Here is a 15,324-nt window from a genome sequence, read left to right as displayed (position 1 = left end):
CGTGGCTGGCGCCTTAGCCGGTTGAGCTATAGGCGCCGAGCCTCAAGTTTACTTTCTAATGTTCTTCTTTGGGAATCCTGAAGCTATTAAGTACCAAATTTTAAACACATCTTAAGGCAGAGTTTTGTTTTTTTTTTTTCTTTTTTTGCAGTTTTTGGTCGGGGCTGGGTCTGAATCAGCCACCTCCGGCATATGGGGCTGGCACCCTACTCCTTTGAGTCACAGGCACCGCCCTTAAGGTAGAGTTTTATAGGATAAATTTAACTGCTGTTTAAAAACTACTGACGATATTTACTGTAGGTTTCCAAGTGTACAGTGTTTTAACACTGAAACTACCATGTTCCCAACCGTGTATTAAGTTGGCTTACCAAATACTGGGAGAGAAGTTGAGCCCCTGGTCACAGGAATGCCACCCTGTGGGACTCCTCCGTCCATTCACAACAGGTTCAAAGCAAGATTTCCCTTATACTATTGTTGGTTGTCAAATGCAGTCGCAGACAGTAAACAGGTTATAAAACTAAGACTTGGTTCATTTAACCCAAAACGTGTAAGTATGTAGGAGGATCAGTGTGGAGTGGCTTCTTGGAGAACAAGTGCCACCATGCCTACCCACTGGTTTGCACAGGCACCTTCAGTGGGACATGGGAGATGGGGGAGGAAGTCCTATTTTCACATTGACAAATTTAGAGACCTGGCCTGCAGCCAGCTAGGGATTCCACTTATTAGGGTTCTTGAACACCTCTGTAAGTTTTAACAAGATACATTTAAAACATGAAGAAACACTCATTGCTGTAGAAAACCTAGGTAACTTCACTGTGAAATTATTAACCAATTTATTAGAATTTGCTTTTATCACACATTTAGTTAAAATATGCTAAGCAACCTTAAAATGGCATTCCTACTCCTCTACCCCCCAGGCCACTGCTTGGCCTTTGTTACTTCTGAAGGGGCAAGAGCTGAACTGCTGGCACTGGGCTTGCCCCTGACCCGGGATTACCATGAGAGAGGAGGCATGTTTCCAAATATCCACCACTTAGGGCTTGTGATCCAGAACCTTCTTTGCCCCAGTAAGCCAGAATTACATAATGAGATAATTCAACATAGTAAAAATTCAGATGAAAGTCTAGAAGCTACTAATAACTAACTAAACCTATTAATCTTCCTAACTGTATTGTTCAGAGTGTAACAGCTAAGACATTTTGCATTTGTCAGTCATGAAAGTAAGCAGATATTCACTATTTTACCCTTGCGTCTTCCAAGAGGTCCCCACAGCACCTCAAAGAAACACAATCCTGCAGCAAGTTACTAGTGTAGAGTTTACTGAAAATTGCTGCCAAATCTGACTTCACGTCTAAGTAGCTGGTGGAAACGGCTAAGCTTAAGAAAACGGCATTCCCCGTCACACGTGCTGCTGTGACCATGCTGCAGTGACAGGGCTGTCAGATCACAATGAGCAACTTTCAATAAACAGTCCCTAATGAATGATTCAGGGAGGACGAGCACTCCCCAACCCATTAGAACTGGCTGCTCATCTGGAACAAACTATTTTTGGTTCTGCGGAAGTTAAAAGTTGTCACTTGATAATCATGATAAATACTTCCTATTTAAATACTTCCTACTTCACAAATAACTGTCACCTAATTTAATCGACTACATAGATGAGGATTAGGGAGTGCTTTCCAGAAGTGACACATGGCCAGGTAAAGCCCATGTAACTTAGGGTCTGCTATTTTGGACTCTGTGATACTGTAAAGGGACAGTTGGCCTAAAGTTCCCTGTCTTAGAAAATCCTTTTGATATAAATCATATGTATCAAAATGCATGACTAAAAGGCAAATGTCTTAAGAAAAATATTCATTCATTTATTTTTTTTTTTCAGTAGCGATGGGGGTCTCGTTCTTGCTCAGGCTGGTCTTGAACTCCTAGGCTCAAGCAATCCACTTGCCTTGCCCTCCCAGAATGCTGGGACCTAAGCCTCCCAGAGTGATGGGATTACAGGTGTAAGGCACAGCATGCCTAGAAAAAATATATACTTTTTAATAAGACAGTCTCATGCTTTGTGGTGGGATCACAGCTCACTGTAGCCTTCAACTCTTGAGCTTTGAACAATCCTTCTACCTCAGCCTCCCTAGCAGCTGGGACTACAGGTGCAAGCTACCATGCTCAGCTAATTTTTTTTTTGTAGAAACAGAGTGCTAGGATTACAGGCGTGAGCCACTGTGCTCAGCCAGCACTATGAAGAATTTTAAAAATGCTGAGAATTGCTTGAGCTCAGGAGCTCCAGACTTGTTTGAGCAAGAGTGAGACCTGGACTCTTTAATAAAATGAAAAACGGCTGGGCATGGTGGCTCACGCCTGTTGTCCTAGCACTGTGGGAGGCCGAGGCAGGTGGATCGCCTGAGCTCAGCTGAGTTCAAGACTAGCAGAAGACCAGCATGAGGCAGAGTGAGGCAGAGTGAGCCAGAGTGAGACCCTGTCTCTACCAAAAAAAAAAAAAAAAGCCAGACATTGTGGCAAGCGCCTGTAATCCCACCTACATGGGGGGCAAGAGGGCAAAAGAATCGCTAAAGGAAGAAAGAAAAACAAACAAACTTCAAACTTCAAACTAAGATAAAGTGAAAGCCAGCAGAAATTGAAAGCAAAAATAAAAAAAAAAATTTAAAAAAAGAGAAAAACTCAGTTGGCGCTGAGGTGAATGCCTGTAATCCCAGTGGCTTCTGAGGCTGAGGCAGCAGGATGCCCATAGCCTGAGTCTGAGGTTGCAGTGAGTTGTGACGCCACTGCATTCTGCTGAGGGCATAGGGTGGGACTTTGTCTCAATAACAACAACGAAAAGAATTTAAAAAGTGCTAAATATCAAGTTTTAGATCCCACATAATATGTTTAGTCTTACCTGACATGGTAAGAATTAATCTTAAGTATTTGTAAAAACAGATCCCTACATCTAAAGTCTTTTATTAAAAAACAGCCAAAAGGAATCGGTATTGTTCTGACTTACAGCACACCTAATGCACACAAATGTGATACTCAACTACCCCACTGTCTATCAAGAATGACCAAATTCAGGGGTGGTGTCTGTGGCTCAGTGGGTAGGGCGCTGGCCTCATATACTGAGGGTGGTGGGTTCGAACCTAGCCCTGGTCAAACTGCAACAAAAAATAGCCTGGCGTTGGGCCGGTGCCTGTAGTCCAGCTACTCGGGAGGCTGAGGCAAGAGAATCACCTAAGCCCAGGAGTTGGAGGTTGCTGTGAGCTGTGATGTCACTGCACTGTACCGAGGGCAATAAAGTGACACTCTCTAAAAAAAAAAAAGGGACCAAATTCTGGCTTGGTGCCTATACTCAGTGGTTAGGGAACTGGCCACATACACAGGGGCTGGTGGGTTCAAACCTGGCCTGGGCCTGCTAAACAATGACAACTACAACAAAAAAATAGCTGGGTGTTGTGGTCCCAGCTACTTGGGAGGCTGAGGCAAGAGAATCACTTAAGCCTAAGAGTTTGAGGTTGCTGTGAGCTGTGACAGAACAGCGCTCTATAGAGGGTGATATAACTATCTCAGGAAAAAAAAAAGAATGACCAAATTCTTTACCTATAGATAAGAAACTCTTTGATTTCCACAATTAAACCATTTGAAATTGAGAGAGACAAACAGTAGTTATGTTTTCCTGAACTCTGTTTCTGCTGGGCTCACAAATTATCTACTAGGCCTCACTGCACTTTGGGAAAAGAACTTCTGATACATTCTTTTTTTTTTTTCAGAGACAGAGTCTCACTTTATTGCCCTTGGTAGAGTGCTGTGGAGTCACAGTTCACAGCAACCTCCAACTCCTGGGCTTAGGCAATTCTCCTGCCTCAGCCTCCCAAGTAGCTGGGACCACAGGTGTTCATCACAACGTCTGGCTATTTTTTGTTTCCGTTTGGCCGGGGCCGGGTTCGAACCCTCCACCCTCAGTGTATGGGGCCAGCGTCCTACTCACTGAGCCACAGGCACGGCCCCTGATACATTCTTGAAGCTGTAAATTAAAAGGTTCGATTACCTTTAAAATACTTAAAATTTAAAACTTATTTAAAACTGCTAACAGCAAGCATCTCTGGTAGTGATCTTCTTTGTAGCATTATTTCCAAAATTTTTTCAATATTCATCTTATAATTTTTTAAATATCATGTAAAAAATAGTTATCCTTGTATGCTTACCTTCACTTTTTCCTTCAAGACACTGTTTTCATTCATCTAACTAGATGGTGAAATAGAAATGCCACACTTGGAAAAAAGGTAAACTTACTTTTATTTCATGTTTTTAAATTCTATTCTTTAAAACTCTGTAATAAATGATTCTTGAAAACATTTGCCTAACAGTGGAAGAAAACTCAGCTCCTATTTGACAAAATTCAAGGTTAAGTTGATGGTTAATTTGAGTAGGAGGTGTAAGAAACAAAAAGTTTGGCTTGAACAGTGAAATGTTTGTTAATCCCAGAAAAAAAGGAAAATGCTGAACTGTCTATCCAAAGGGTCCAGGTAAATGTGAACTTGATGAGTTAGCAGAAAACTACTTTTGGCTTCACTACTGAACTAGGATATATCAACAAGTTACTTTTACACAAAATTTGGCTCAAAAGTAAAAGTGAGAGGCAGAAAAATATTTAATGATGAGGTGTAAGTACCAGATCACCGCCTACTGAGCCCCCTCCCACCATGACCTCTGCACAGGGCATCCCCAGGGCTGCTGTCTTAAGGAAGTACACCAAGCCCAGCCAGTGCCTGGCAGGGGTGCTCAGGGGGAGCTAGCTGAGCCCAGAGAGCTACTTCACACACAGAGTTCTTTTAATCATCTTTTTTGTTTCTTAAGTTTGTTTTGTTTTAAATAAACAAGACCCTTTTAAATGAAGGAAAACAGTTATACTGACCTATAACAAAGTCATGCTGGACCTTTGTCCAGATTAGTGTCTGCAGGGTGTGTGGCCACCTGGCAGCACTAGCAGGCCATCCAGAGCCTCCAGTTTCTGCTCTGAGGAGATCCGCAGATCTCATCTGAAATGCTGAGAAGCACACTGTGCCCTCCAAATCTTCTTACTGGGGCAGTGGAGGCAGGGTCCCAAACAAAGTATTCGAACAAACTAAGTTTGTGGGTGCTGTTCATTAGAAAAGAAATGTAAACTCAATGGACATTATTTTGGAAACATAAAGGCTACAGAGTTTTTACCATCTAAAACTGTGCAGTTTTGAGCAGTTTCTTGAAATCAGGATTTCTGCACCAAGTACCACTCACCCCATTCCCGGCACAGGTGCTGGGCAATGGCCCCAGACCCAGGGAGCAGGGCCAGCATCACACACCAGGCCAGCAAGGGTCCTGTGACGTGGCCAGAGGGCCGTGAGTCTGTTCTGACAGGGGCCCTCCTAGAATGAGCTGCTGGATGGTTCCCTGACTCTGTGTATCACAACACAGACGCTGAGTGGCAGGAGGGCTTGCACCACATGTCTCCCATTTGATTCCAGGGGCTCACTGGCCACTTTGCCCACTGGTGGGTGCTGGGTGTCTTGAAACCCCAGGGAGCATAACTACCCTCTTAGAGTCAACAGCCATGACTCTGTGCTGCTTGGAGAATGCCCGTGGTCAGTGAGGTCAGAAGCTTGTCCTCAAAGTACTCAAAAGGCAGGGACAGGGGCCACAGACCCCTCAAAGCATGAGTGGGGCTAGAAAGGCATGGATAGATCCATGGAGGCAGCAAAAACTTACACTGGCCAAATGAGAAATTCAAACTTGGAGATGGAGAAAAGACCTGGCCAGAATCTCAACTGCTATATACATCTGGGTCAGGGATTTTATAGGGTGGCTTCCAGCTAACTGAGGAAAAAATAGGCAGTAATGTTCTTGTTTTCAGAATTAAAGATGCCAATAGCATCTGTTCTGTGCATAGTAAGATCACCGAGGTCACAGGGTTGTACCTCACAGGCCTGGCGCAGGCCTGAGCAGCAGGCTACCTGTACACCCACCCCTGCCACATTGGCCATCCTGGGTGAGAGCAGGAAGCACAGAGAGAGAGCTAAGACTGGGGAGAGCCTCCAGCGGAGACATCGCCATCCATGTCTGGAGGAGGGATCTGTGAGTGTGATGGCATCTGTTGCTCAGAATCCTAAGAAGAGAAGGGGATGGCAGCAGAGAGGTAAAATAAATGTAGCTGTTTCAGAGATTAATATGCATAACAATCTTTTTTTTTTTTTTGAGACAGAGCCTCAAGCTATCCCCCTGGGTAGAGTGCTGTAGCATCACAGCTCACAGCAACCTCCAACTCCTGGGCTCAAGCGAGTCTCCTGCCTCAGCCTCCCAAGTAGCAGGGACAACAGGTGCCCGCCACAACGCCTGGCCTTTTTTTGTTGCAGCTGTCATTGTTGTTTGGCGGGCCCAGGCTGGATTCGAACCTGCCACCTTAGGTGTATGTGGCTGGCACCTTAGCCACTTGAGCCACAGGTGCCGGGCCAAGCATAACAATATTTTAACTTGTGTTAATCAAAACTATAAGTAAGTATAGGGAAAGAAAGCTAAAAAGCCAATTTAAAAATTCACAGTAAATACTTCCTTATTTTATTGAACAATTAAAAAACTCTAAATTAGTACATATCTGTAAATTTATAAATGGTAATTTCAATGAAAACAAATTTTATAAGTACCACAAACCAGATGACAAAAACGTCTCTTTAAAGAATGCACAAGTTCAAATGCATAAGGGAATTCCAGCTCATTTTCTCTTCCTTACCTATGGGAATGCAAATGTTTTCGTGGAAAAGCCAGCACCTCTTGAGGTAGGGGACACTTGAGGCCTGGGCTGCAGTGTGGAGAGGATGGCAGCACCAGCCTGCTTCAGTGTCTTTCTTACATGTGGCCCTGAGAGGTGCCAGAGCAGTAGCAGCAGATGCTACTCTGTGGTCTTGAGAACAAACATGAGCATTCTCCAGGGGAGAACTCTCAGTCTCCAGGGCATCTCTAACATTTTCATCTATAAATAACTATTCTAATAATGGATTTCTTTTTTGATGTTCCATAAGCCAGGAGGGAGTAAGTGTACCTCGAAGACAGACATATTGGCATCAAATGTCATAAAAACACCGTAATAGCTACGCACATGCTGTGATCACGACCAAGCCACTTGTGATGTCATCATGTGACCATGACCATGCCACATATGATGTCATCATGTGATCACGACCAAGCCACTTGTGATGTCATCATGTGATCATGACCATGCCACATGTGATGCACTGCAGTTACTCCTTAGAACAGTGGGAACAGAGGGCCTTGCATTAAAAGTCAAAATACACCTGTACAACAAAGCAATTAAAAAGGACCGTGGTACCCTCAGCAAAATGACAGTAATGGGAATGACGTAACACACAGGGTTGGCGTTGTCACATTAAACTCTTTTCCCTTGGTGCCACTGCCCATCCCTCTAATCTTAGTACTAATTTAAAAATATGTGTTAACTGGAACAGGGAATCCTACTCTAATTTCATACTTACAAAATCCTTTTGTAATAAAGGCATATACCAATAGTTTAAAGATTTCCAAAATTATATAGCATATACCATTACATATATTTTAGTGTGCTGAATCATAGTAACATATAACTGTAGTTATTAGACTTAGCATATCCATATATTGGCTTATATAAAATACCTTGACTTTGGAATCTCAAATACAAAAAATAGATTCGATAACTAATAAAAATAAATATTCTGCCTAAAGCAGAGCGTATTATTAGTGCAGTGCCTGCTGGTAGCCTTGACTGCTGGGAGTGCTGTAGGATCTCAGCCCCCATCTGTGTGGACATACCTGGCTGTACCGCCTATGGGTGAGCCCTCCTGGGAGTCACCAAAGTAGCCCCTGCTGTGTACCCTGTCTGGGGCCACAGGCCTTCCCTCAGGCTGCAGACAGAACCGACTCTGGATGCAACTAAGGAGATCAACAGGTCAAAGGAGAAAATAGCATTTTATAGGTGCTGTCACGGCCCACATAGCCTGCTGTGTCCCTCTTTCAACCTGCCACCACCCTGCAGCCTGGGCATACTGGGCCACGCCACCAGCCTGGTGCTGCTGCACCCCATTAACACAGGCAAGACCAATGCTAACTTGTGGTTTCAGGTTAAACTCTTCTGGAATTTTTTTTTTTTTTTTTTTTGAGGTAGAGTCTCATTTTGTTACCCTCAGTAGAGTGCTGTGGCATCACAGTTCACAGCAACCTCAAACCCTTGGGCTCAAGTGATTCTCTTGCCTCAGCCTCCAGAGGAGGTTGGGACTACAGGTGCCCCCACAATGTCAGGTTATTTTAGAGACAAGTTCTCACTCTTACTCAGGCTATCTACCTGCCTCAGCCTCTCAGAGTGCTGGATTTACAGGTGTTGAACCACCACACCTGGCCTCAGGATGCTTTAATATTTAATCACTATAAGCTATTTTATTAAGGTGAACAATGTCACTGCTTAACAACTGTTAACAAGTAAAAAGACATAATTTGTAGGAGAATAGGTTGTTCTTTGTGCCGAAACTCTCTTGCTTTCCCTCAGTCTCTAAAGCACCTCTGGGTGGGCTTTACAACCCGCTTGACAGGAGAAAGGGGGATGACCTATGAGCAGTAGCTCTGAAGAAAGGCATAGTGGGTTTTTACATAAATTATTTCATTATAAAGAAAAAGATGTAACACTCCTAGAAGCATTAGGAACACTCTGGAAAAGGAAAGTGGGTCAAAATTTCTCCAGATCATGCTCCCAAAGTTAAACCTGAATCTGAAAATCCCACCTTCCCTGGCACAGAGCATCTGGGCTGCTAGGCCTACTCTACAGCTGCCACCACATGGGCCTGTGGGAACTGGAGGCAGAGAAGGACCAGCACTTGGTGGTGTGAGGCACGGCAGGCCATGCCCAGCTTCTTTCCCACTTTACTGGCATGAAAAGGAGCAGTGGGGAGGGATGCTCTTCCACATGACATCTCTCATCAGAGTGAGCAGATTGGGTTTGGCCCCTGATTTTAACTAGATGTTAGTAGGCATTTTAAATACAACTATGGGATTTAAGAATGTTCTTAAAATTAGATAATACCAATACATTATTAATTTTGTCTAAGATTATGTATGTGGGGTCAAGTCCGAAACTGTCCTTATGTTTCTGAGATACATGCAGAAACTTTTTTTTGAGGCAGAGTCTCACTTTGTCGCCCTCAGTAAAGCCTGTGGTGTCACAGCTCACAGCAACCTCCAACTCTTGGACTCAAACAATTCTTTTGCCTCAGCCTCCCAAAGTAGCTGGGACATAGGTGCTCGCCACAATGCCCAGCTATTTTTTTTAAGAGACAAGGTCTCACTCTAGCTCAGGTTGATCTGGAACCTGTGAGCTCAGGCAATCTACCTGCCTTGGCCTCCTAGAGTGTTGGGATTACAGGTGTGAGCCACTGCGCCTGGCGACAGATGCAGAAATTCTGAGGAAAAAGCATACCTGTGTGAGGGGGTCTTCCCCACATCATGGCAACTGTTGCATAGAGAGAAGGTGGCACACATGGAGGTGACCAAGTGTCGCAGCACTGAACCTGGGTGACACGGGCTTCTTATGCTCCTTTTCTGCTTTTGTGCATTTTGCAAACTTTCTAAATAAAAAACTAAAAATCATCTCCAGAAAGTGAGATTCCATTTACAAAAAACAAAACCAACAAAACCCATTTTATAGGAGGCTCAAATTGATAAGAAGAAAATTTATCCAGAATTTCCAACATCAGAGGGTGATGGGGAGGGGACTCTACATCTTAGCACTGCACTGGCTACACCAGTGAGTGGCCACCCCTGCCCAGAGGCTGTGTTGGCTCAAAGCCACCCAAACGTGACCTGCTGAGCAGACACTAGTATTGATTCCCTTAAGAGAAAAACGCCAACTATGTCAGCTCACAGTGTCAACAAGGACATTGCTCAGGCAGTACCAAGATAGGGCCAGGCAGCACCTGTCAAGGGCACCCTCTGCCCTGTACCCTCAGGGACAGGCACCTCCTGTCAGGGCACCCTCTGCCCCGTACCCTCAGGGACAGGCACCTCCTGTCAGGGCACCCTCTGCCCCGTACCCTCAGGGACAGGCACCTCCTGTCAGGGGCACCCTCTGCCCTGTACCCTTAGGGACAGGCACCTCCTGTCAAGGACACCCTCTGCCCTGTACCCTTAGGGACAGGTACCTCCTGTCAGGGCACCCTCTGCCCCTCTGCGCAGTGTCCTCACCTCTGTAGATGCTGGTCAGCCAACATGGAATGCTGTACCTCTCTGGCCTCAAAAGTATTAAGAAGGCAGGTGTGAGAAGGGGATAGAATAAACACAGCTGAACATGCTGCTGGACCAGCTGCACAGACCAGTAAAGTGAAGCTGCAGATTAGGTTTAACAAAGCTACGAAATGAGAAATTACTGGGTAGATTTGGCCACAACCCCTGCTGGCATCCAATTAGCACTAATAAGAAAAGAAAGACCAACACTTGCCAGGCGGCCTTAACAGCCCTAAAGACACCGGAGCCACATGGCCTCTGTAAACACGGGGTTCCATCCAGGGGGAAGAGGCCTGACCTGGGACATTTTAGGAAGAAAATGAAACTTTAAATGTGGTATTGCACTACTAGATGAGAAAGGGTAAAAACAAAATCCCCAGATCCAATCTGTGGACTTGACCAGTTCAGCAAGGCCATCCAGGGCTGCCTGAGCCTGGCACTTGGGGGGTGCTGGGCTACATGGCTGTGGTTTCTCCCTTGACACCCATGGCTGGAGCCATCCAGTCTGTACATGAGCGTCAGCCTGACCTTCAGGATGATTTAGACCAGGGAACCCCTTACAACATCCCCGGCTGGGCCCTTGATACCCGTGTGCACCAGATAGGTGGGCAGTGCCACCTCCGCCCACTTGCTCACATGACCCTCTCCATTGCCTTGAGACAGAACGATGCCCGTGGTAGGAACAGCCCATCTATTAGGAACAGCTAGTGACTGCAGACCACCTGGCATGAAAGAAAGATCACCCTGAAGATAAAAGGTAAGTTGAAGACCTTATAGGTTCTGGGGGATTCCTACTGTGCTCATCATTGTTATTATTCTTAGTTTTTTGATATAGTCTCACGCTGTTGCCTGAGCTAGAGTGGTGTGGCATCACAGCTCACAGCAACCTCAAACTCCTGGGGTCAAGTAATCCTCCTGCCTCAGCCTCCCAAGTAGCTGGGACTATAGGCACCTGCCTCAACGCCCCACTAATTTTTTTTACTTTTAGTAGAGATGGAGGCCTCACTCTTGCTTAGGCTGGTCTTGCACTCCTGAGTTCAAGTGAGCCACTGCTCTGGGCCAACCTCATTTTAATTAATAACTCCCTCTGCCAGTCAAAAGAAGACGCTCCTGAACTGGCTTATGCTGTACTGGCTTACCTGTGACTTCCAGGCTCACCTACGTGACTGGTTTACTTTTTCTGCAATCATGTATCTTTTATACCCCAATTAAAACAAACAGAAGAAAACAGTCTGAACTCACTTAAGTGCCTTTTAAATCAGCACCTCTCTAAGGTGACCATCTAAACACGCCTCAGTTTCCAGTCATCAGTGAGGTGTTGCCTTTGGCACTGGGACAGTTCCAGGGATACTCTCCTCCCCCTACACACCAGCATGCAGGAGGTGACTGTCTCTACCTGCCTGTCCTGGGGTTAGGGTTCTGAAGAGTCTCACTTGAGGCTCTGTGCCGTGCAGTGGCGAGGCAGATCACATAGGGTCTCCTTTATAATTAACTATGGGCAGCACAGCTCCTCTAAACAGCAGCATTAATAGGTGTAACACACATATTCTATTAAAGATCAATGTGAATCAGAATGGTTTAACATTCAAAATGTATAGCACCAATTTTTACTTGAATCAAAGCACATGCCAAAAATAAAGCTATAAAGACCAATTTATCAATCCTCTGGAGAACTAGCTGGAAATACTCATCTATTTAAAACTGGATGCATAGCTTTTAACATCATTCCAAGTGAAAGCTTTAATTCTTTGACATTCAAAAAAGTATAATTATCAGGGAAATTAAAAAAAGGAATATCTAATCATGAACTTAAAAATCACCTTCTATGTCTAAACCAAATGATTCTGAACTCTAATCTACAATGAGTGGGTGAGAGGGTGGCCTTGGAAAGGAACCCACAGGATCAAGATGGGTTTTTATCTACTCTCTCTCCTGGAGTCAAATTCTTTAAACTGTTCTGCAAATCAAAAGGGATTCTCTCTCCACTTTGTGCAAAAGGGTTGCTGAAGAAAAGGCTCACGTCCAGGGGGGCCTCAGCCTCAGAGTCCCAGGAATCTGTGTCTGTGCTGCTGGAGTCCTCAGCTGTTGTAGGGGGACAGCTGAGCTGCTCTAACTGGTCGATGATGTCAGAGAACTGGAAGGCTGAGCTGGACTCAGAGCGGACTGAGTAGGCCGGGAAATTGATCATAGAGCTGGCCTCAGACTGATTGGCTGAGCTGGATGTGTGCAAGGACAGCCCACCATGCAAAAGTACATTATTGAGGGAGCTGTTTTCAGACTGGTTGTTCCTAAGTGAACTTGTCTCAGAAGGACTCAGCAGGCTCTGAATCAGGCTAGCCTGTGCTTTCACCTCGAAGAGCTCTGAGGTGTCTGAGGGGTGCACATTGCCATTGAAGTCACTTTCTCCCTCAAATTCAAAACCCTCCTCTACGTTCATGTCTACTGCCTCTGTGGAGCACCCACCTGGGCTAGACTGGACAGACTCTGGGTGCTGGAAGGCTCCTGGACCACACAGAGCAGGGGACACTGTGGGCTGGGCAGGCACCTGAGGGTCACATGGGACTAAAGAGCTATATGGGAATGAAAATGCCTCAGAGCCTCCTGCAAAGAAGGAGATGTCTGCTGGGTCATCATCTATGAACTCCTCAGACACCTGCAGGTGGGCATTTGTCAATGTGAAAATAGGGGCTCCTCCACGCCACTGTCGGCCACATTGGTACTCCCCACAGGAAGGGAAAGAGACTGTGGTAAAGTCATCCTCACCACTGTCATTTGTACAAGTAGCTCTGAGCTCCCTGCCAGCCCTGTCTGTGTCTAGATCTAAGGCACTGAGACTCTGCCCCACAGGACAGATGTAACTGCGATTGCTCACAACATGACAAAACCCGACACCTGAACCAGGCTGCAGCGTGGGGGGTCTGGGGGCCGGGGCGGAGTGCACATCGGGGCCTCTGGCCAGGGCTCCACTGCTCATCCCTGCAGTCGGACTCCTGGTGTGGGGGCCCCGGAGGTCTGTGCAGGAGTTGCTGGTGTCCTCGACACTGGGCAGGCTGGCAGGAGTCAAGGGGGAGGCAGGGAGTGAGTAAAAGGAGGCATTTGCTGAAGATGGGGAGGCAGAAGTCCTCAATCCTTCCATAAACGAGATGTTCTGGGGATGAAAGTTAAGAAAAGAAAAAAAAGGAACATAAAATTACAAATTACCATTAGAGGCTGCAATGCTGACTGGGCTTGACTCAGGGCATCTGCACATTTCTCCCACTGCTTTCACAAAGAAGGGAAGCTGGGCCTGGCACGGTGGCTCATGTCTATAATCCCAGCACTGTGGGAAGCTGAGGTGGGAGGCTCATCTGAGGCCTAGGAGTTGGAGACGATCCTGGGCAATAGCAAGATCCTATCTCCATAAAAATTAAAAAATACTAGTTGGTTGTAGTGGTGCATGCCTGCAGGTTCAGCTACGTGGGAAGCTGAGGGAGGAGGACTGCATGAACCCAGAAGTTGGAGCCTGCTGCAGTGGGGGGCTATGTAGCCTGGGCCATAGAAGAGAGACCCCGTCTCAAAAAAAAAAAAAAAGGCAATGGATCGGACTTTTCCTTTTAGAATTAAAGATCTATAAATGTAGACAGCAATGCAAGCCAACCCAGGATCTCCTGTTTATAAGCCCTTACAATTCCATTTTTCCTCTTTTGGCATAAATATGCATAGTGAGGAAAATCTCCACAAGGCAGAACTGAATGACACTTGGTCTGTGTCCTTGTGGCAGTCCCTGTCACCCTGAAGATGTGAGGGAATGTTTCTGGGCACCCATCATTTTGCTGAGGGGTAAAATACACTTGGAGAGGGAGTGAGCTGTTCTCAGCTTGTAGCACCTGAAACCATGGTGCTGACATCGAGTAACAAGCCGTGTTCCACAGTGACAGCACTGTCTGTCAGAAAGTTACAGTCCCCAGGCAGTGGGACACATGTCAGCTCATTCCCTCATGCAGCAGAAGGCTGAAGGTCACTGCCTAGGATATTCCTATTGTCAGTGGAGCACTAGGCCTACTGGAAGCTCCAGAGGGGCCCTGGGTATGAGTGACAGAGACCTGGGAGCAGGACGAGGGAGCACTGGAGGGGTTGTGGCTAGACACATCAAGTGGCCACATAGCATCGAGTGCTACTCCACGGGCACCCTAACAACATTCTCACTCATGGTTGTGCATGCAAGGACACAGATGAGGCCTCTCTACTCCCTAAGGGTCACCCGTTGTGTGTGTTATCACTAAGTACCATCATACCTTTAGAAAACCCCTTATTATATAGATACATGTAACACTATTAACAGGGTGATCAGACCAAAAATCACCAAAGAGAACTGAGTAATTTCTTTTTTAAAAGTAGACAAGGTCTTGTTGTGCTACCCAGCCTGGTGTGTAGTGGTGCAACCCTAGCCCACTGCAGCCTTCAGCCCCTGGGCTATCAGGAGTTCTGCCTCAGCCTCCCAAGTAGCTGGGATTATAGGTACACCACCACACACCTAGCTAGTTTTTCTTAAAGACCAGGCTGGTCTTGAATTGCTGGCCTCAAGCATCCTCCTGCCTCGGCCTCCTGAGTTGCTGGGCTTTACAGGCATGAGCCACCTGGCAGAACTGAATAATTTTCCGTGCAGTATGTATGCAGGCAAAACACACAGGCAGATATCACTATTCATAACATAAGCAACACAATGGCAGGAGGCCTAGCAGCTGACCTTTAGAAACAAAATAGTAAGTCATAGTCCACAAAAATAGATTAATCTATTTTCAAATGTTTATCATACACTTTTTCTTAATCACGTAACCACATTCAACATTTTCTTGTGGCTTTGAAAATATAATAGAAGAGAATTAAAAGCTTAAAGGTAATTTTGAGATGACTTATATTTGGACATTAAATTTGATCTTTGTAAAGAAATAATTGAAGACATGAAGGCTTTGTTAACCAGTTTGATGAAAATATTTCAAATTGTATATAAAAACAACACACTGTACCCCATGATAGTATTAATGTACACAGCTATGATTAGTA

The 15,324-nt window shown here is 45.5% G+C and overlaps 1 protein-coding gene across 1 annotated transcript in view; it reads right to left on the bottom strand.

Moving 5' to 3' along the window:
- Positions 1-15,324, bottom strand: part of FARP2 (FERM, ARH/RhoGEF and pleckstrin domain protein 2) — a 126,272-nt gene that overhangs the window by 27,406 nt on the left and 83,542 nt on the right. Inside the window, 1 exon segment of the mRNA XM_012810404.2 lies at positions 13,174-13,429. Within this exon segment, the coding sequence (XP_012665858.1) occupies positions 13,174-13,429 (256 nt within the window).

Source organism: Otolemur garnettii, unplaced genomic scaffold (genome assembly GCF_000181295.1).
Source record: "Otolemur garnettii isolate 467f Iridium unplaced genomic scaffold, OtoGar3 scaffold00133, whole genome shotgun sequence".
Taxonomy (NCBI): domain Eukaryota; kingdom Metazoa; phylum Chordata; class Mammalia; order Primates; family Galagidae; genus Otolemur; species Otolemur garnettii.
Note: the sequence above shows the minus strand (reverse complement) of the source record. Positions and strands in the feature narration are given on the sequence as shown.